Genomic DNA, 22,068 nt, shown 5'->3' with positions numbered 1-22,068 from the left:
TAAAAAAATAAATGTAATATGATTCAGGGAACACTATAAATTAGGACTACAGGCAAATCCTTTGTGATATAATTGTCCATCCTAAAGCTGCTGAAAAAGTTATAAAGATGAGTTACAAAAAAATGTTGCCACCATGATGCTATGTGATTTTAGCTGCCAATGGGTAAAAGTGACTCAGAAGAATGTTTAGACATTCCAAATACTAAGAATTATAAGATTTTATCAATTAATAAATACCAATGTAAGAGGAATTATATACATTGAGGTATTACTAATAGACTTTTTAACAGGTTATGGCTCCTAGAATTGAGGAAATAACGAACCAAAGATCAATGTAAAATAAACCCTTCAATGAAACAATCACCCTTAAACCTTTTATTCACAAAATACATCATAAAAAAATAATTCTATGCTAACCTGGTGCAAACCTAGCCCAATATGAAAAATCAAAGGGCTAGAAAAGGATTTTGTTATAAATCTTACAAGATATGAAGCATTCTTTATTCACTCTCCCACACATTTTAAAGGAAACCACATTCCGTTAAATGGCCAAGAGTTATGATACTTGTATAATTAAACATTTATATAATTCGCACAGTAATATTTTTTAAAGTAAGCAGAAGTTTCCCACATCCCATAACAGATTTATCACCATCTAAAATTTAAAATCAATTGTATCTCTTTTTCAAACCAGAGATTCAACTTCAATTACTTGGCCCATTACTCCATACCTCCTCAGCTTCTCCCTTTCTTCTCTTTCTCTTTCTTCTCTTCGTTTCAGCCGTTCCTGGTTTCTTTTCTCCTGCTTCTCAGCTACGACTCTCTTAAAAATGGTAATAAATGAGGAGCATATTTACTGAGTCCATTCTTAATCAGCTTTATCCTAAACTTTACAGTATCTGGTTTCTAATATAGTACAACTGCTGTCAAAATCTGTTTAATAACAATTCAATTTGAATTACTGCCAGAAATAATCATTAGGCTTACAAGTCTTCTTTCCATCATCTTTCCCCACTTTGTGGAAAATGTGTAAAATTTCACCTTTCTCCATGATTTCTATTTTTTTTTTTTTTTAATGAAAACAAATTATTTTAAAATAGAGACAGAAACTGGCTATGTTGCCCAGATTGGTCTACAACTCCTGGGCTCAAGTGATCCTCCGACCTCAGCCTCCCAAAGTGCTGGAATTAACAGGTGCGAGCCACTGAGACCAGCCTACGATCTTACTATTATTATTTTTTTAGAGACAGAGTCTTACTCTGTTGCCCAGACTGGAGTGCAGTAGCGCCATCTCAGCTCACTGCAACCTCCACCTGCCAGCTGCAGCTACCTGAGGAGCTGGGATTACAGCCGTGCATCACCACACCCAGCTAATTTTTGTATTAATATTTTTTAGTGGAGACAGGGTTTCACCATGTTGCCCGGGCTGGTCTCCAACTCCTGGCCTCAAGTGATCTGGCCACCTTGGCATCCCAAAGTGCTGGGATTACAGGCATGAGCCACCATACCCAGCTCCATGCTTTTTTTTTTTTTTTTTTTTTTTTTTTGAGACAGAGTCTCGCTCTGTTGCCCAGATTGGAGTGCAGGGGCACAATCCCAGCTCACTGCAACCTCCACCTCCCGGGTTCAAGCGATTCTCCTGCCTCAGCCTCCAGAGTAGCTGGGACTACAGGCACGCACCACCACACCCAGCTAATTTTTATATTTTTAGTAAAGACGGGATTTCACCATATTGGCCAGGCTGGTCTTGAACTAATGACCTTGTGATCCACCTGCCCTGGCCTCCCAAAGTGCTAGGATTACAGGCGTAAGCCACCGCACCTAGCCTTTCATGATTTCTTAGTGACATTTCCAAGTCACTTCTACAAGATTTTCCTCCTCTGTCTTCTAGTATTATCTTGTATTTTTTTTAAAAAAATCAACCATTATAAATCATTACAAGTTCCCATGCCCTGTGAGTTCTAATATGGAAATATTTAGGTCACTTCCAATTACCATCCTGATGCTGCTGCTTTTAAAGATATGAGTAAAATGCTTGAGTTCTGTTGCTAGGTCTGTATGTGCAGATTCCCAAGTAGGAACCACTGGAGTTTTAACTTGGAGCCCAATAACTATTTGCTATAGTGACTCTTTTCGAAAATTTTTTAAAAATTACTTGAGATCACCCTAGCTACTCAGAATACTGAAAAGAGCCCACCGTAACCTGCGAATCTGGAGATGTCCATAGGCATTTTCTGATTCTACATTATTTTAAATGCTATGGACCTTGAGTTAATTCCAGTGATAACAGTTACAAAGAAAATGACTATCCCATGTTTCCCATCTGTCAGCTAGTCCTCAATTCATGGAAAAACACTACAGTGCCACAATTCTTAAAAAGTTATCAGCATATTAAAAGATAAATAGATTATATCCACGAACACTCATCTTTATCACTTCAGAAATACCACCAAATATGATAAAAATACCACGTTTATCCCCTCTAAATAAGAGTAAAAACTATGTTGTTTTCCTCACAAAAGCCTATATATTGAATAGTGATTGTCCCTTTAAAAAAAAATATAAATTTTTTCGTAAGTCCTTTCTGAAGTGGAAGCAGGAGCGTAAAATAAAACTAGAGATTCTGCAAGCTTGTTATTTAGTAAAGAATTGCAAAATATTTCAAATATTGGGCTCATTTTCTCAAACTTCTTATAAATATTGTATTAATATTACATTCTTATTGACCTTATTGAAAAGAACGATAACAATGAAATTTTACAGGACTCTATTAGAAACTAGTTTGAAAGATTCCTAACTCAGTGTCATATCTAATATAAAATAGTAACTCCCAAAATAACAGAATAATATTTAAGTCTGTTTCTCAGGCAGCATCCATTAAACCAACATGAATTTCCATCTGTAATCCTACACTGTTTAGTATTCATCATTAGATTACTATATTACTGAACCATAGTCAAGAATATTGTAAAAAAAGACAACTGATACAGATCAAAAGAACAAGAGGATAAAGTGAGGAATATTTTACCAATGTACCTTTAATTCTTCAAGCTTCTCTCTTATTTCAATAAATCCCAGGTGTAGTTTACCCCCAAAATGATCAGCCAGTCGTCTGTCATTATCATGAAGTCCTAAATAGGCAGAGCAGACTTCACAGACTCGAAGTTTCTGCTGTTGAAAACTGGAAGCTGGCATAGAATTCCGATAAACTTCCTAAACAAAAGTGAGAAAAACAATGACCATATAAATCTTACTAAAAGTCATCCAATTAAATACAATATACTATGCTTCTACCAAAATGTTTTCTAAAGAATACACAAAAGCAGCCGGGCATGGTGGCTCACGCCTGTAATCCCAACACTTTGGGAGGCCAAGGAGGGTGGATCACGAGGTCGGGAGTTCAAGACCAGCCTAGCCAACATGGTGAAACCTCATCTCTACTAAAGATACAAAAAATTAGCCAGGCATGGTGGTGTGTGCCTGTAATCCCAGCTACTTGGCAGGCTGAGGCAGGAGAATCGCTTGAACCTGGGGAGTGGAGGTTGCAGTGAGCCGAGATCATGCCACTGCACTCTAGCCTAGGTGACGGCGCAAGACTCCAGCTCAAAAAAAAAAAAAAAAAATTACACAAAAGCATGGATATTTTGTTATGAAAATTATAGGTTCCCTTTATCCCCATCCTCTATCCTTAGGGCCTCTCTCCACTGGAGTATAAGGAAAGAAATAATAAACATGAACAGAAATCAATGATATAGAAAACAAGAAAGCAATAAGATCAGAAGACTGGTTCTTTGAAAAACAAAATAAAACTGACCAGCTAGATAAATCAAGAAAAGAGAAGACACGAACTGCAAACATTCTACAGATATTAAAAGAGAACATTATGAACAACTTTATATCAATACATACAACTTAGAGAGATTTTGTGAAACACAAATTTACCAAAATTAATTTTAAAAACAACAACAAAAACCGGCCAGGTGTGGTGGCTCATGCCTGTAATCCCAGCACTTTGGGAGGCTGAGGTGGACAGATCACCTGAGGTCAGGAAAGCAAGACCAACCTGGCCAACATGGTGAAAGCCTGTCTCTACTAAAAATACAGAAGATTAGCCAGGCATGGTGGTGCACGCCTGCAGTCCCAGCTACACGGCAGGCCGAGGCAAGAGAATCGCCTGAACCCGGGAAGCAGAGGTTTCAGTGAACTGAGATCGCACCACTGCACTCCAGCCTTAGAGAGTGAGACTGTCTTTAGGAAAAAAAAAATGTCCTGGCACGGTGGTTCACTCCTGTAATCCTAGCACTTTGGGAGGCCAAGGCAGGTGGATCACCTGAGGTCGGGAGTTCAAGACCAGCCTGACCAACATGGAGAAACCCTGTCTCTACTAAAAATACAAAAATTAGCCAGGTGTGGTAGTGTGGGCCTGTAATCCCAGCTACTTGGGAGGCTGAGGCAGAAGAATCGCTTGAACCTGGGAGGCAGGGGTTGCGATGAGCCGAGATTGTGCCATTGCACTCCAGGCTGAGCAACAAAAGCGAAACTCCATCTCAAAAAAAAAAAAAGGCTGGACTTGAACTGAACTCAAGCGACTGCCTCAGCCTGTGGAATAGCTGGGACCAAAGGCACATACCACCCCAACCAGCTTTTTCCGTGTTTTGTTTTTGTCTTTTAGTTCAACTTCTCTTTAATAACTGTTCAATAATTTCCATTCAAATACATGTTCTTAGAGAAGTATAGATATTAAAGTTTCATCTACTACTTTTTTTTTTAAGTCTTACCAAATTAAGCAGAATTCGTCTACTACTATTAATAATTTACCTCTGCTTCTCTTTTCTTTGCCCGTGCTTTCTCTACTTCATCCATTACTTTCTGGGATTCTTCCACATTCCCTTCAGCTCCTAGTTGTTCCACCTTAGCTAACAATTTACCAATTTCTTCATTTAACTCATGAACACGTTCTGCCTAAAAAGAAATAAAAACAGGTCATGAATAAACAAGAGAATGAATTTTAAACTTCAAGATATTTCAGAACTGCTGAGAAGAGACTTGTTATCTAAGGCAATATGAGGTTAAAGAATGCTTTCGGAGCATATCCCAAATGAACTGAGACATCAGGATGTTCTGAGCCTGCCTGCCTTACCTCAATGAAGTCAGGGCTACTACTGGGCCCAATATAACTTTCTGTCCTCTGGCGAGGTGGTGTATTCCTAGTTTAAAATACCGTTTCTTCCATGATCTGGCCCTTTGTACTTTTCTAAACCATCTCTTGCTACTCCTCTACCTCACAACATAATCTATAGTTTCCCAAACTTACCCTGTTGTTTTCTACCTCTGTGACTTTGCATATACTCTTCTTTCTGGGATGGGATCCCTTACCTTTCGTCTGCCTACTGAATGTTCACTCATTCCAACAAGATCCAACTCAAGGGTCATTTCTGTAAAGCATTCCTAACATTCACTGCATCCCAGCCCCACTTAAACACATCAGCAAACATGGCCATACTCTCTCCTTTGTGTCACCTTTGTATCTTTTTTGACAGTTCCTTTCATAAATATCATACTACTTTAAGGACAGTTAGCTGTATTTCCCATCTTTGTATCTCTAGTGCTCAGCAAATAGCCTAGGCTCAAATATGAGTTAAAGAAATGAATTGGTGGATCAAGCTCAGGAGTCCAACAGATCTGACTTATTGCTAAACCAATTACTATTTGTGTAATTTTGGCCACATTACTTATACCTGAATCCATTTCCTCATCTAAGAAGTACAGACAGTACCTATCCCACAAAGTTGTGAGAAATGAGAAAATATGCCTTGTACGTACACTGCATAGCACCTTACTGATTTTCAGCATACTTGCCTGGCAACTCCACTCTGAGTCCTTAGCTTTCCACTGAGATTAACTCTTGCCTTGGGAAAGAATACATTCCTCTTCCTTACCACTATTATCATCCTAGCAACTTAGTTCATTCTTACTGTTCTAATGGCACATAAAACATACATATAATCATTATCTTGGGCCACAAAGTCTTTGCTGTATGGCCAATTATGTTAGCAAAGAAGGTTTTAATTTTTTGTTGTTGTTATTGTTGTTTTTGAGATGGAGTCTTGCTCTGTCCCCAGGCTGGAGTGCAGTGGCACGATTTCAGTTCACTACAACCTCTGCCTCCTGAGTTCAACCGATTCTCCTGTCTCAGCCTCCCCCATAGCTGAGATTACAGGCATGCACCACCATGACTGCTAATTTTGCAGTTTTTGTAGAGAAAGGTTTCACCATGTTGGCCAGGCTGGTCTCAAACTCATGACCTTAAGTAGTTCACCCACCTTGGCCTCACAAAGTGCTGGTATTACAGGTGTTAGCCACTGCACCCGGCCGAAGGTTTTAGTTTGGTATGAGTTTCCTGTTCCAACAAACCTGTTTACTGGTTTAATTAATAATCTTTACTTCTCAAATATCCTTCAACCCAAGATATTTCTTCCCTCAGTGAGAGTCCTAATTCTATTATTACTATCCTTCCTCTCTACCAAATGGTATTTTCCTTTAATACATTACTGAACAACTAAACTGTTGTCCAAAACTCTTTTTCCCTGTATCCATGTCCTTGACCATGTAATTGTGTACCATCGTACTCTGACTCTGAATTTGGCCATGAACTTGTTTTGGTTATTAAGATGGTAGCAAACATGACCAAAGGAGAGGCCTGTGTGATGGGGCTTGATGCTTCTGCACCTCTGCCACCACCATGAGAACACGGCCAGGCTAGCCTGCTGGGCATGGCTCTGCATCCTCCAGCGGACTGCAAGGCATGTGAGTAAGCCCAGCTGAAACAAGAATAACTACTCAGTCAAGTTCAGCCTAAATCATCGACTGCAGAGTCATGGGCTAAATAAATACTTACTGTTTTAAGTCACTGAGCTTTGAGGTGGTTTGTTATACAGCATTTCTGTAGTGATGGATAACCAATACAACCAATACAACTCAGGCTCACTTACAGATCTCTTCCAACCATGAGATACTAGATCCTTTGTACTTCAGGATGCCCGTCTTTCCAGTCCCCATCTTCAGAGAACTTTTAAGAAAAGGCTGACTAAAAGCAACCCTCTTCTCAAACGATGGAATCTATTTTCATTTGCATATACATATCTGAACACCATATTTTAATACTGTCATCTAAACTCCACCTGGGTAACTTTTTCTCCCATTCTGCATTTTCATAAAACACACTAGATCATACTGGAATATAATTATGTTGTAATAAGTAATCAACAAAATGCAATATCGAAGACCTTGTTTGGATCCTAATAACAAATCGACTCTATATAAGAAAAATAAACATATACTGGATAACATTAAAAAATTACTGTTAACTTTATGTATGTATTACTGTGGTTATAATTTACAGGTGAAATATGACATTTAACATTTGCTTTTAAAAGCAAATAAAAATACTGTGGTATATCTGTACAATGGAGAAATAAAAAGGAATGAACTGATACAAACAACTTGAATGAATCTCAAGAAAGTTATATGGAATGAAAAAGGTCAAATCTCAAAAGAGTACACAGGATTTCATTTATATAACACTCCATGAAATAACATAACTACAGAGACAGAGAATAGGTTAGTGATGGCCAAGGTGAGAGATGTTGGATGGGGGTGAAGATGGATGTAGCTATCAAAGGGGTAACATGAGGCAGCCTTGTGGCAATGCTATAGTTAAGCATCCTAATTGTGGTTGCAATTACACGTGATTAAACTACAGAGAGCTGGCCAGGCGTAGTGGCTCATGCCTATAACCCCAGCACTTTGGGAGGTCAAGGTGGGCAGATCACTTGAGGCCAGAAGTTTGAGATCAGCCTGGCCAACATGGCGAAACTCTGTCTCTGCTAAAAATAAAAAAAATTAGCTAGGAATAGTGACGAACGCCTGTAATCCCACTTACTCAGGAAGCTGAGGCACGAGACTTGCTTAAGCCCAGAAGGCAGAGAATGCAGCGAGCCAAGATTACAACACTGCACTCAAGCCTGGGCAACACAGCAAAACTCTGTCTCAAACAAAAACAAAAACAAAAAAAAAACTGCACAGAGCTATACAAACAGACATGCATATACAAATAAATGCATGCATAACTGGCAAAATCTGAATCAAATATAAGGATTAGACCAATGTCAATTTATTTGATATTGTACTACATTGTGTAACATGTTAACACTGGGGCAGACAAGAGAGTATACAGAATTCTTCGTATATGTCTTTCCAATCTCTTGCAAATCTAATTATTTCAAAATAAAAAGTTAAAAGGAGTCGAAACAATACTTTGTACTAATGAAATGATTAAAATTCTTACCTTTGCTGCTACTTCAGCACTAATCTCTTCTTGAGTTTCTGCTAATCTTTTCTTGGCCACTTCTGTTCTACGATCACAATCTGCAATGAATGACTGCAGATGATCCATGGCCTACAAAGTTTAATTAAAGACAATTACTGTCAGAAAGTCGACTTTATTCAGAAATATCTTCATACAAAAATCACATTTTGCTTTTTAAAATGCTACCATGGTGGGGCACGGTGGCTCACATCAGTAATCCAAGCACTTTAGGAGGCTAAGGCAGGCAGATCACTTGAGGCCAGCCTGGCCAACTTGGCGAAATCCTGCCTCTACTTAGAATACAAAAATTAGCCAGGTGGGTGGTGCACACCTGTAGTCTCAGCTACTCGGGAGGCTGAGGCACAAGGAACACTTGGGCCCAAAGAGGTTGAGGCTGCAGTGAGCCCTGATGATGCCATTGTACTCCAGTGTGGGTGACAGAGTGAGGTCATTAAAAAAAAAAGCAGCAGCAGCTGGGCGCAGTGGGTCTTGCCTGTAATTCCAGCACTTTGGAGGCCGAAGCAGGTAGATCACCTGAAGTCAGGAGTTTGAGACCACGCTAGCCAACGTGGTGAAACCCCGTCTCTACTAAAAATACAAAAATTAGCCAGGCATGGTGGTGTGCGCCTGTAATCACAGCTACTCAGGAGGCTGAGGCGGGAGAACCACTTGCACCTGGGAGGTGGAGGTTGCACTGAGCCAAGATCGCACCCCTGCATTCTAGCCTGGGTGACAGAATGAGTGTGTGTCTCAAAAAAAATCACTTGAGGACATGGAGAAATGTTCAGGATTCATTTGTAAATAAAAAGCAAATTACAAATGTTATGCAGTAAGATCCCAATTTTGTAAAATAAAGACAGAAAAATCTGCTGCCAAGTCTAGATCTGAATGGACAAAAACACGGAAAAAATGGAAAACTATACAAAATGCTAACAAAAAGCATTTCTGACATTTTTACCCTTTTTTAATTCTCCAAACTGCTTTATAATTTTTTCTTTTTTGAGACAAGAGTCTCACACATTAGGAAAACTTATCTTTTTTCAGAGAATAAACCATTGAGAATTTTAGCAATATCTACACTATAAAAATTCAATATTTATATAAACGATATTTGTGAGGCACATATTAATGTGTATAATTAATAGTTCATTTAAAAGTAAACTTTAAGAATTCATTCTCAAGTTTGGACTTCCAAATCTTACTGTACAGAAATATAACTAATTCAAGATACAAATGTTTAACTAAAAATACAAATTTATTCAGCACACACTGAATTCCAAAAACAGCTGGATAACCCAAGAATTTCTTCAATGTGAAAAGCAATAAGGATCAGGTTTTAAAAAGCTTTTATCTGTGATAACATAAAAATAGTTAATTAATTTGAAATTTACTTTTTAAATCACAACAGAAATCTATTCAAATTTCCTTATGTAAAGATAAAGGTGGCATCTCAAAGCACTGAGAGAAAAGATGGACTAATTAGCAAATAGTGTTGGGTGACTAAGTAGCTATGTCACGTTGGGGGGTGACTAGATCCATATCTCAATTCCTTAAACCAGAATAAACGCGAAAAGTCTATAAAATGAAGCCAAAATATGCCAGAAGAAACCACGGGAGAGAATTCTTAGCACCTCAGAAAAAGAAAAGCCTTTAGAATTAATGAAATAGATTTGGTTTTTCTGTTTGTGTTTTGAGACGGAGTCTTGCTCTGTCCCCCAAGGTGGAGCACAGTGGCACATCTAGGCTCACTGCAACCTGACTCCCGGGTTCAAGTGATTCTCCTGCCTCAGCCTCCCAAGTGGCTGGGATTACAGGCACCCACCACCATATCCAGCTAATTTTTGTATTTTTAGTAGAGATGGGGTTTCACCATGTTGGCTAGGCTGGTCTCAAACTCCTGACCTTAGGTGATCCACCCCTGCCTTGGCCTCCCAAAGTGCTGGGATTACAGGCATAGGAGCCACCATGCCCATGTGTTAAAGATTGATAAATCAGACAATATAAATATAAAAGTACTCCGCAAGGCCAAAAACCACCAAAAAAGTAGGGAAAATTTGTTGTAAATTGTATTTCCAAAAACAATTTCATTTCCATTAGCAGAAATTGTTGGATATTCAGAAGACAGGAGGACCTGTTTACTGGTTTATCTCCTAAAAACTAAATTTAAAACATCTATTATTTCACTAATAAAATATATCATAAGATTATACACATTAGTATGTTTTACGTAACGCTGATTGTTATGCTTTATATATATGCAAAAAAGGTTTATTTTTATGCAAACGATTTTCATGTAAAAGCAACAATATAAAGTTACATTTCAGGCTCTTTTAGATATCTAAATGGTGTCTTCCATTGCTTGGTTTTTCATTATAAACATTGTCCTTGATATCCCTCAAACGGCCGGATGCGGTGGCTCACGCCTGTAATCCAGCACTTTGGGAGGCCAAGGTGGGCAGATCACGAGGTCAGGAGATCGAGACCATCCTGGCTAACAAGGTGAAACCCCATCTCTACTAAAAACACAAAAAAATTAGCCAGGCGTGGTGGTGAGCACCTGTAGTCCCAGCTACTTGGGAGGCTGAGGCAGGAGAATGGCACGAACCCGGGAGGCGGAGCCTGCAGTGAGCTAAGATGGCGCCACTGCACTCCAGCCTGGGCGACAGAGCGAGACTCTGACTCAAAAAAAAAAAAAAAAAAAAAAAATTCCCCCAAACACCCGTACGCATGTCCCTCACTATCTGTGCAAGATTGATTCCAGGATACCCAGTGGATACCAAAATCCATGAATGTGCATTTTTTAATATAAAATGATGTAATACTTGCATATAATCTCCCATTACACAACCTCTCATATACTTTAAATTGCCTCCAGATTACTTATAATACCTAACACAATGTAAATGCTATGTAAACAGTTATACTGTAATGTTTGGGGAATAACAACAAGAACAAAATGTCTGTACATGTTCAGTACAGATGCAACAATCCCTTTCTTCTGCACTAAATATTTACAATCCCCAGTTGGTTCCTTCTACAGATTCCACGACAGATATGGGGGGCCAACTATACATACATGTATATATATAAGTAGATATAAAAATAAATATGAATGTAAAAACTCAGTATATTACTAAAGATACGTCCTTATATACACTATTAATTAGTTGCTTACATTTGCTTGATATTTCCTTAATCATTACTACTTTGTTGGGAAGAATATGCTTAATTTTCAAAAGAATATATGAATCATATGACTTTTACACATTTTCTTAAAATACAGTCTCACCTCATATTTTTAAAAGAGTTGTCAAGAAAGTACATGATCTTACTTGAGTCTTACCCTTCATATAACCACAGAGGATAAACTGCTAAGAGTTTTTCTTATTAAGAGAGATTAATCCACATGTTTTACAGCAAAAGATAACAAACCATTAAAGCAAAATCACATACATCAAGTTCAAAGAAAAAATCTTGTTCTTTGGATGCAATTTCATAATCCGCTCTTAAAGCCAGGTCATGGACTTTCAGACATTCTCCAAGATCCATTCTCTGGAAGGGAAAAAAGACATAATATTGAAACAAAAAAACACATTTTTAAAAAAAATATATCAACAACCACAGTTCTTTTCAGAATACATATTAAGTCATACAGAGATGCTTTTTTATGTAGGGGCTCCCAAATTACAAAATTTCATAGACAAATAAAAAACGTGGTGTCAGAAGAAGAAAATGGCACCAATTCTGTCTACCAACAGATGGGAACAGGGATCACTTGTACTTAACAATAAATGGATATGGAAAAGCTTTTCAGAATCTGAGAAAAGCTTCTAGCTTCTATATCACAACATAGTTCATTTAGCTCCACAACACAAAAAAGATAGTTAATTTTAAACCAAACTAAAAGAATATATAAATTGAATCGTTGCGATGTCAATGCGCTTTGAAGAATATCTTATTTTTCAAATAAAGATGGAGTCCTCAAAAAACAGACTGGTGGCTGGGCATGGTGGCTCATGCCTGTAATCCCAGCACTTTGGAAGGCCAAGGCAGGAGGATCGCTTGAGCCCAGGAGTTTGAGACCAGCCTGAGCAACACACTAAGACCTGTCTCAATTTTTAAAAATAAAAAATAAATTTAAAAAAACCCAAAACAAAACAGACTGGTGACTCTGATAGTCTTGTCTGGGGACAAGACTAATAAACTAGTAAAGAGATGATTTACTAATAATACCCAATATAAGTGCACAGAGAACAAGCATTTAACCCCACTTACAATAAACATGTATCAGGGAAATAAATACTCTTACTGAACCTAGGGTCCTTCTACTTGGAAACTCCAATTAGGTGTTATTTACCAAACCAGAGGCTTTTCTCGTATCTGAGACAAAATATCTAAAAATCTATCCATTTTTACATGTATCTAGGCAACTTTCATGAAACTTTTTTGGGGGAAAATATAAAGGAGAAAAAATTGGCAAGATGCAAGATCATTACAGTTATGATTAATCGGTGATCAAAGCAAGGCAGAGATTTTCCAACTGGAGGTGTGACCACCCTTGGAATACCTCAAAATCTCTGGAGGGTTGGTAAAAAGGGAGTACAAGTCATTCTCCTTCCTTTGACTATTAAGGTCCCACTGTGGTAAGCACTATCTTAGGTGCTAGGGATATAGAGTTAAGTGACAGAGACAGTCTGACTTCATGGAGCTTACATTCTATTTGAGGGGAAACAAATAACAAGAATCATGTCTATGAACAAAGTTAGATGATGTAATAAAATAGCAATGCTCCCCATTACTATGGGGGGCTACTTGGGATGAGCTGGTCAGAGAAGACCTTTCTGAAGAGGATACAATTAAACTGGATCTCAAGAGGGAGAAGCAAATGAATCTTAGGAAAAGGCAAAAAGTAATGTTCCAGGTTGTACAGAAGATTTAGAAGGCAGATCTTTAAAGTATTTTTTTATTTATATGCCACTGTTAATCACAGGGAAGTTCATGGTAACAGGGAACAGGAACAGAGTATGGCACACAGGTCTGAGTCTTAGCTTTGTATACAGTATCTAAAAATGAGTCTGCCTATTTAACTTGTCAACAATCTAAATATGTATAATAAGTATGATAATTAATTTTGTAAAATATCCCAACTAAAAAGCATAGTTAATTCACGAGATCAAGATTCAAAAGTATTAAGAGACCAGATAAAATTTAAAAGAAACAAATATGAAGTCCTATAGTTACATATCCAAGATAATAAATTTACAAATAAGTAGGTATGAGCAGAGAATCAGACAATTTAAAAATTTAAGTAGTCAAGAGTAACGGTTACAGTATGGCACAACTGAGAAAAACTTATATTGTCTAAAACTAACTCAAAGAGGACACAGTATAAACAAAGCAGGAATTCTCTACTGAACGCTGGTTTTAAAAGCAAACCACTGCTCTCCAAAACACATTCTATGTACTAACACATTTCAAAAGGAATATGAGAAAATTAGACATAAGTCCATCCTGGCTAACACGGTGAAACCCCGTCTCTACTAAAAAAAATACAAAAAACTAGCCAGGCGAGGTGGCGGGCGCCTGTAGTCCCAGCTACTCGGGAGGCTGAGGCAGGAGAATGGCATAAACCCGGGAGGTGGAGCTTGCAGTGAGCTGAGATCCGGCCACTGCACTCCAGCCTGGGCGACAGAGCGAGACCCCGTCTCAAAAAAAAAAAAAAAAAGAAGCCGGGCGCGATGGCTCAAGCCTGTAATCCCAGCACTTTGGGAGGCCGAGACGGGCGGATCACAAGGTCAGGAGATCGAGACCATCCTGGCTAATCCGGTGAAACCCCGTCTCTACTAAAAAATACAAAAAACTAGCCGGGCGAGGTGGCGGGCGCCTGTCGTCCCAGCTACTCGGGAGGCTGAGGCAGGAGAATGACGTAAACCCGGGAGGCGGAGCTTGCAGTGAGCTGAGATCCAGCCACTGCACTCCAGCCTGGGCGACAGAGCCAGACTCAGTCTCAAAAACAACAACAACAACAACAACAACAAAAAACCAACAATGTTTCTGGCCACAGTGGCTAATGCCAGTAATTCCAGCACTTTGGGGGGCCAAGGTGGGAGGATCGCTTGAGCCTAGGAGTTCCAGACCAGCCTGGGTAACATAAGAAGACCCCATCTCTACAAAAAGTAAAAAAAAAAAAAAAAAATTATCCAGGCATGGTGGCCCATGCTTACAGTCCCAGCTCCTCAGGAGACAGAGGCAGGGGGATCACTTGAGCTCTGCAGGTCAAAGCTGCAGTAAGCTGTGATCATGCCACTGCATTCCAGCCTGGGTGACAGAGCTAGACCCTGTCTCAAAAGTAAAAACAAACAGAAAATGTTTTTCTGTAAAACTATATTACCTTTGGTTCTTAATTACATAATGGAATGAATGAGAATGTATAAATTCTGCCCTCAAAGTTATCCTTTGGGAAATAATGAGGACTCATCACTGTTATAAAAGTCCTCATCATGCTTAGTGGTATTAAAGTACTGTACTGTTACTGAGTATGCTGAGATTTTTCCAGGCTCCAATCCTTACCTCCAATTCATTAGTCTGGTTTAACAAGCTAAGGAGTTTTTTCAGTGACAATAAACAAAAAGTAAAGCTTTCTATGAATGTGTAGAAATTCAAATTTAAAAGGTGCTCATTAAACAACAATTATTAAGAAAATGCAGAAAAACTTAAATATTCCTAAGAAAGAATTCCAGAAAACATGATAGGAATGAAAGAAGCTAACGGCAGAAGGAGGCTGTCATTGTCTTTGATATGCCAGGAAGTAGGTTTCTGAAATTAACAATTTCTAAACATCAATCATGCCAACAACTTCCTTACTATTTTATTTCCACAGCTATAGCTGTTCACACGCTAAATTTTATTTCATAAAATGCAAGATGTCACAGTTGGAAAGGCTTTTTGATCCACTGTAGTTCTCAAACTAGACCTGGGGAACTTTTACATAATATTGATGGAAGCTTTTTAAAAAGTCCCAATTCCTACCTCCCAAAGACTAACTCAATTGTAAAAGCCTTCTAGGTACTTTTAATGTGCAGTGTTGAGAACCACTCACTGATCTAGTTTTATTCCCATTCTTTGCACAGAAAGAATGACTTGCTCAGGGTGCTTATCAGAAAATCTCGTTAGACTGATTCCTAGTCTAATATAGCTTCCACTTTACCATGCTAGTTCCCGTTATTTCAGTACTAACTTACCTTCCAATATTTTTCAGCAAGTCATTCCCCACAACATCTAAAAAAGCTCACAGCAGAGATTCAAAGCAGCTGTCTACTTTCTTTCTTCTGTATCTCCTTTATCTTACTTTCATCAGTTCCCTGATCAACTACATTTCCAATCTGTATTCAACAAAAACTTAAAAGTAACACATAAATTTTGCCTCATTGTTTTTAACCTAAACATCTGTCTCTATTGCAAGAATTCTAGGCTCCCTGCCTCCACATCTTTAAAGTTACATCTCACAACCAACCAAAGGAAGAAAAGCAACTATGTAGACCAAGAACAAAATGAACACAAGAAAAGATACAATTTTACCACTATAGTAGAGGTGGACTTCTTGGTGAGAGTAGCCTTTTGGGGAAGGCATGCCATGGGGAAGATTCATGAGAGGGGTAAGATTAACTCACTAAAATGTGACTTCCATAGAGCAAGAATTCTTCTGTTTTATCTACTATGTGCCTATGCTGAACAAATCAAACTGAAAAAAGGGCAAAGAAGAACTTTTGGCACAGGGGGGCTTATTAACAAGCCAGAGTGTTCAAGATGAATTACAGGACAAAACTAATCTGAGTTCCTGGAGGGGAGGTTCTCCTTAGCCTCTCCTTGGATTATCTCCTTTGCTTGGACTCCTTACCTTCTTAAGTGTTTTGAGCTACTCTTCTTTTTTCCTCCAAGAGGCAGGGCTTGTCATAGTCTAGCCTGCCTCACCACAAGCCCTAGGACCAAGGGCCTAATTGTAACAAAGAAGGCTTTTTTGTATGTGGAATATCTTCAGTGGTTATCTCTTCAGGGACCTAGTGGGACAGTAGGTATAGCCAAGGCAGATTTTCAGAATACTAGGCATCTATGTTCCTCTGTCCATACCATGATGACTACTAAGCATCTGCTCTGGCACTGTGCTACGCACACGAGGAGTATTTAAAATTTAAAACAAGGTCAGATGCAGTGGTTCACTCCTGAAACCCCAGCACTTTGGGAGGCCAAGGCAGGCAGATCACTTGAGGTCAGAAGTTCGAGACCAGCCTGGGCAACATGGTGAAACCCTGTCTCTACTAAAAACACAAAAAAATAGCTGGACGTGGTGGCAGGCACCTGTAATCCCATCTACTCAGGAGGATGAGGCACAAGAATCACTTGAACCCAGGAGGCAGAGGTTTGCAGTGAGCCGAGATCGTGCCACTGCACTCCAGCCCGGGAAACAGAGTAAGACTCTGTCACAAAATGTGAGTGTGTGTGTGTATACGTGTGTGTGTATATATATATTATTTATTTTTACTTTTTTAGAGACAGGGCCCCACTCTGTCCCCCAGTCTGGAGTACAGTGGCATGATCTCAGCTCACTGCAACCCTGCCTCCCAGGGTCAAGCAATCCTTCCGCTTCAGCCACCTGACACCTGAGTAGCTGGGACCAATAGGCACACTCACCATACCTGGCTAATTTTTTGGAGATGGAGTCTCACTCTGTTGCCCAAGCTGGAGTGCAGTGGCGTGATATCAGCTCACTGCAACCTCTGCCTCCCAGGTTCAAGCGATTCTCCTGCCTCAGCCTCCCTAGTAGCTGGGATTACAGGCATGCACCACCACACCCAGCTAATTTTTGTATTTTTAGTAGAGATGGTGTTTCACCATGTTGACCAGGCTGGTCAAACTCTTGACCTCAGGTGATTCAACCACCTCGGCCTCCCAAAGTGTTAGGATTACAGGCCTGAGCCACCACACCTGGTCTTAAACTATTTTTTAATTTAACAAGCAGCTGCTGGGAGTGGTTGCTCACGCCTCTAATTCCAGCACTTTGGGAGGCCGAGGCGGGCAGATCACTTGAGATCAGGAGTTCGAGAACAGCCTGACCCAACATGGAGAAACTTCATCTCTACTAAAATAATACAAAATTAGCCGGGCGTGGTGGTGCATGCCAACTACTCGGGAGGCTGAGGCAGGAGAATCGCTTGAACCCAGGGGGCAGAGGTTGCAGTGAACCGAGATCATGCCACTGCACTCCAGCCTGGGCAACAAGAGCGAAACTCCATCTCAAAACAAAAAACAAAAAAATCAGGTAGCTTACTTCATAATTAAATTCCTTCCACAAGTTTATTCTTGGTTTTTAATTTTTACATCTAAATGCTTAGATTGTAGATTTTTTTTTAAATGCTTATTTGTAATTAAGTTCAGCTCTGCATTTTGTCTTCTCCATTCTGAATCTATTACTCCATGAAATGTTGACCAAATAACTATACCTGATCCTGGTAACTTATAGCCCCACAGCGTTTTATACTGTTGTTTCACCAACAAGGTAACAAAGACAAATTGTCAAGAATTTTTAACTTTTCTTTTGAAATTCCAAAAGTGAGTGTTATTTCCCCAAATAAACTCTAAGCTTCGTTAGAAAAACCGTCTGTTTCTCTTACTTATCCCTCCCAGGAGACCAAGTTTTGCACAAACCATGACTATTGAATAAACCTGATAATTTGACTAAGGAATTCTATTTCTAAGGAATAGTGAAATAATTATAAAAAGATAAATGGAGAATAAAGTTTAACAATGTTTTCTAGAAAACAAGAAACATTTTAAGAGCTTCTCAACAGGGGTTTGGTTGATTCAGCTATGGAACAGCTATACAGTGTCTATTTAGTCTTTAAAAATGATGTTCTTGATATACCAAGTGGAGAAAAGAGAAGCTGGCAAAGAAAGATGTAATAAAATATGTATTTTGGAATTTACAAATCTGTATTACTATGAGGGTTGTTTGAACTTTCTGGTACCAGTTGAATTATAAGCAATGAGCATGTATTATTATTACAATTAGAACAATCAAAGAAGCCAGGCCAGGCGTGGTGGCTCACACCTGTAGTCCCAGCACTACGGAAGCCTGAGGCAGGCAGATCACTAGAGGTCAGGAGTTCGAGACCAGCCTGGCAAACATGGTTGAAACCCCATCTCTACCAAAAATATAAAAATTAGCTGGGCATGGTGACATGCCTGCATCCCAACTACTCGGGAGGCTGACGCAGAAGAATCACTTGAACCTGGGAGGCAGAGGTTGCAGAGAGCCAAGATCATGTCACTGCCCTCTAGCCTGGGTGACAGACTGAGACCAGACCCTGTCCCCTCCTCCAAAAAAAAGAAGCCAATTTAATTTTAGAGAAAAAAAAATTGAGAGGCATGTGAAAACTATACATTAAAATTAACGAATAGAAATAATTATGGTAGAGCAAATCAAAAGGTTGATTTATACATTTTGAGTGTACTGTTAAGTGTAAATTAATAGTAGCAATATGTTAATATATAAACGATAGAATTTGGCATAGTAATAGCTCCAAGTAATTGTAAATACACCTGCTTTGTTATGTGTTTGAACATTTGTTCAGTTCTATGAACCAGATCCTGAACAAAATTACAGAACAGCATGAGAATACAATTTCTACAATCAAGGAATTTATATTCACAATGGAAATCAAGACATTAAAGCAATAGCTGCAAATGTCTACAAAGATGTACATACAAGGATTTGACTGCCACAGTGTACACCAAAAACAGAAACAAAGACTATTATTAATACTCACTGCATATAAAAGATAAGAGAACAGCCACACTACAAAATATTATTCAGGCATTTTTAAAAATGCAGACAACTGATACGGAAACCTCTCCAACACAAGTGAAAAAAAATTCAAACAATTTAACGCCATCCGTTAAAACACATAACCTTGTGTAAATGCACAGAAAGGAGAGTGAAAGATGTACAGTAAATAGTTGACAAGGTTTAGATCTGAGAAGGAGGGTGAGGTATAATTGGAAACATTCATGTTTTATGCTTTATTCTCTTGTACTTAAAAACTACATTGTCTAAGTAATAAGACAGACTAGGCCAGGCGCAGTGGCTCACGTCTGTAATCCCAGCACTTTGGGAGGCCGAGGCAGGTGGATCACTTGAGGTCAGAAACTTTGAGACCAGCCTGGCCAATATGGCGAAACCCCACCTCTACTAAAAATACAAAAATTGGCCGGGCGCGGTGGCTCAAGCCTGTAATCCCAGCACTTTGGGAGGCCAACACGGGCGGATCACGAGGTCAGGAGATCGAGACCATACTGGCTAATACGGTGAAACCCCGTCTCTACTAAAAAATACAAAAAAACTAGCCGGGTGAGGTGGCGGATACCTGTAGTCCCAGCTACTCGGGAGGCTGAGGCAGGAGAATGGCGTAAACCCGGGAGGCGGAGCTTGCAGTGAGCTGAGATCCAGCCACTGCACTCCAGCCTGGGCGACAGAGCGAGACTCCGTCTCAAAAAAAAAAAAAAAAAATACAAAAATTAGGCGGGTGTGGTGGCATGTGCCTGAAGTCCCAGCTGCTCAAGAGGCTGAGGCAGGAGAATCACTTGAACCCAGGAGGCGGAGGTTGTGGGCCGAGATGGCGCCACTGCACTCCAGCCTAGGGGACACAGTGAGACCCTGGTCTCCAAAAAAAAAAAAGAAAAGAAAAGAGACTGGGAACTAGACCACATCAGAACACCTCCCTTCACCTTGTATTATCCATTTGATCCTGAGAAATTCACTTGAACTCTGAACTTCCAAGCTAGAGTGCACTGGCACGACCATAGCCCACTGTGGCCTTGAACTCCTAGGCTTAAGTGATCTTCCTGCTTCAGTCTCCTCAGTAGCTAGGACGACATGTGCATGCCACACCGAGTTAATTATTTTTTTGGTTGAGATGGAATCTTGCTGTGTTGTCCAGGCTGGTAACTCCTGGCCTCAAGTGATCCTGCCTGTGCCAGCTGAACTTCTGTTTTCTCAAGTACTTCAGGATTGCTGTTCAGATCAAGTAAGATGTTTATAAAAGCACTCTGAAGGCAGGCTGTCAACCTAGTTATTTTGCATATTGATTGCAATGGGATATAAGCTCAATGAGGGAGGAACACAGCCTTTCTTGATCATTCTAACAGCCCCAATCAGATAACACTGTTCACCACATAATAGGTACTCAATATTGTGTTATATAATATGACACAATATTATATTACAGCTCAATTATTTGTTCAGTGAAGAACTTATTTCCTTGGCTCATAACTTTACATACTTCTAATGCTTCCATTTTCAAGTGAATTCACAAAAGAGGGCTATCTTTATTAAGTATCAGTGTGTATGAGGAAGTTTCTAGGACAAGTGAAGATAATTTACACAGAAGACACAGAATAGAGGGAAAGAGCCAGAGCAAATGCTTCAAGGGAGAATGCAATATTTCCTATCAGGAAAATAAAGAGGAACAACTTAACTGGAACGAGATGATTTCTACTAGAAGATAAAGGAAAATGATGGGGGGGAAAGAGGATGTAGGATTATACTGGCCCACAGGCCACTAGTTTACAGCCTCTGACTAGATTGTGAAAGAGTCTGAAAATGAGTCAAAAAAATGCAGAATTTATTCTGTAGGAAAAGAATACTTGACTACTTAGGCAGAAATATGACACAATGAAATCCATGTTTCAGAACAATTAACACTAGACAGATTGACTAGAAGAGACAAAGGGCAAGAGAAGATATTACAAGAACCTAGGAATAAAGCCACTGGGGTCAAATTAGAACAGAAAAGAGAAAGCAGGTGATAGAGGTATATCAGACTGCCGAAGAATTAAAAAACAAACAAACAAACAAACAAAAAACCCACACACACACACAAACCAACAAACCAACAAAACCATTTAAAAAATGTGAAGTGTCTCTGGAATAATGAATCCCATCACACCTTCTTACAAATGTGGAAATCAAGACTCAGATCAACATTTGCCTAAGATCATAAGCTAATGGCAGCAGAGTAAAAATCTCAACAGGTCTTTAATATAGCTCAATATTCTTTCAATAACACAATCACTTTCAACCTACAGGTATTAGCTAAATGGAAATTAAGTGTGGAAAGAAAGAAAAAGTCAGGAGTCTTTTCAGGGTTTCAAGCATTTCAAACATGAGAAAACAATGATGCCACCAAGAGAACTGACTAAATCAAATGGGAAAACTGTTCTATGAGGAAAAACGTCTTGCTCTGGACAAGATGATTTTGAGGAATAACAGGAAATCTAAGTGGCAGCATCTAGTATGATACAGATATATGACTACATTCACTACAGGCTTTCTTTATTCAAGTTTTCCAGGGTGAAAGTTTTACATATTCCTCCCCAGAGTTACAGCTCAAGCATTTTTCCAGAAGACCGTGTAACAAATTACACAAGAACACAGAGTCTGACCTCCATGTTAACAACTATACCTTAGACATGAGTATAGGGTGAAGAGAAATGGGGCACACATTGTGCATATATAACGTTGTTGGTTTTCTACCACTTCCCAATTTCTTAACTGCCTCTTTCCACTTGTGTATGTTCCACCTCCAAACCCATTTTTCCCAGAGTAAAGATAAATCATGATATTTTTCTACTTTTTTATAATTTTT

The 22,068-nt window shown here is 39.2% G+C and overlaps 1 protein-coding gene across 50 annotated transcripts in view; it reads right to left on the bottom strand.

Moving 5' to 3' along the window:
• Positions 1-22,068, bottom strand: part of LUC7L2 (LUC7 like 2, pre-mRNA splicing factor) — a 65,565-nt gene that overhangs the window by 12,823 nt on the left and 30,674 nt on the right. For all 50 annotated transcript variants that reach the window (XM_074036103.1, XM_074036112.1, XM_074036105.1 and 47 more), the window contains 5 exons: positions 11,822-11,920; positions 8,348-8,458; positions 4,819-4,962; positions 3,037-3,213; positions 732-823 (listed from right to left, as the gene is read on the bottom strand). In XM_074036103.1, coding sequence (XP_073892204.1) covers positions 732-823; positions 3,037-3,213; positions 4,819-4,962; positions 8,348-8,458; positions 11,822-11,917 — 620 coding nt within the window. In that variant the 5' untranslated portion in view covers positions 11,918-11,920. The remainder of the gene's footprint in view (positions 1-731; positions 824-3,036; positions 3,214-4,818; positions 4,963-8,347; positions 8,459-11,821; positions 11,921-22,068) is intronic.

This window comes from Macaca fascicularis, chromosome 3, assembly GCF_037993035.2.
Source record: "Macaca fascicularis isolate 582-1 chromosome 3, T2T-MFA8v1.1".
Taxonomy (NCBI): domain Eukaryota; kingdom Metazoa; phylum Chordata; class Mammalia; order Primates; family Cercopithecidae; genus Macaca; species Macaca fascicularis.
The sequence above is the reverse complement of the archived record's forward strand: the minus strand, read 5'-3'. Positions and strand labels throughout refer to the sequence as shown.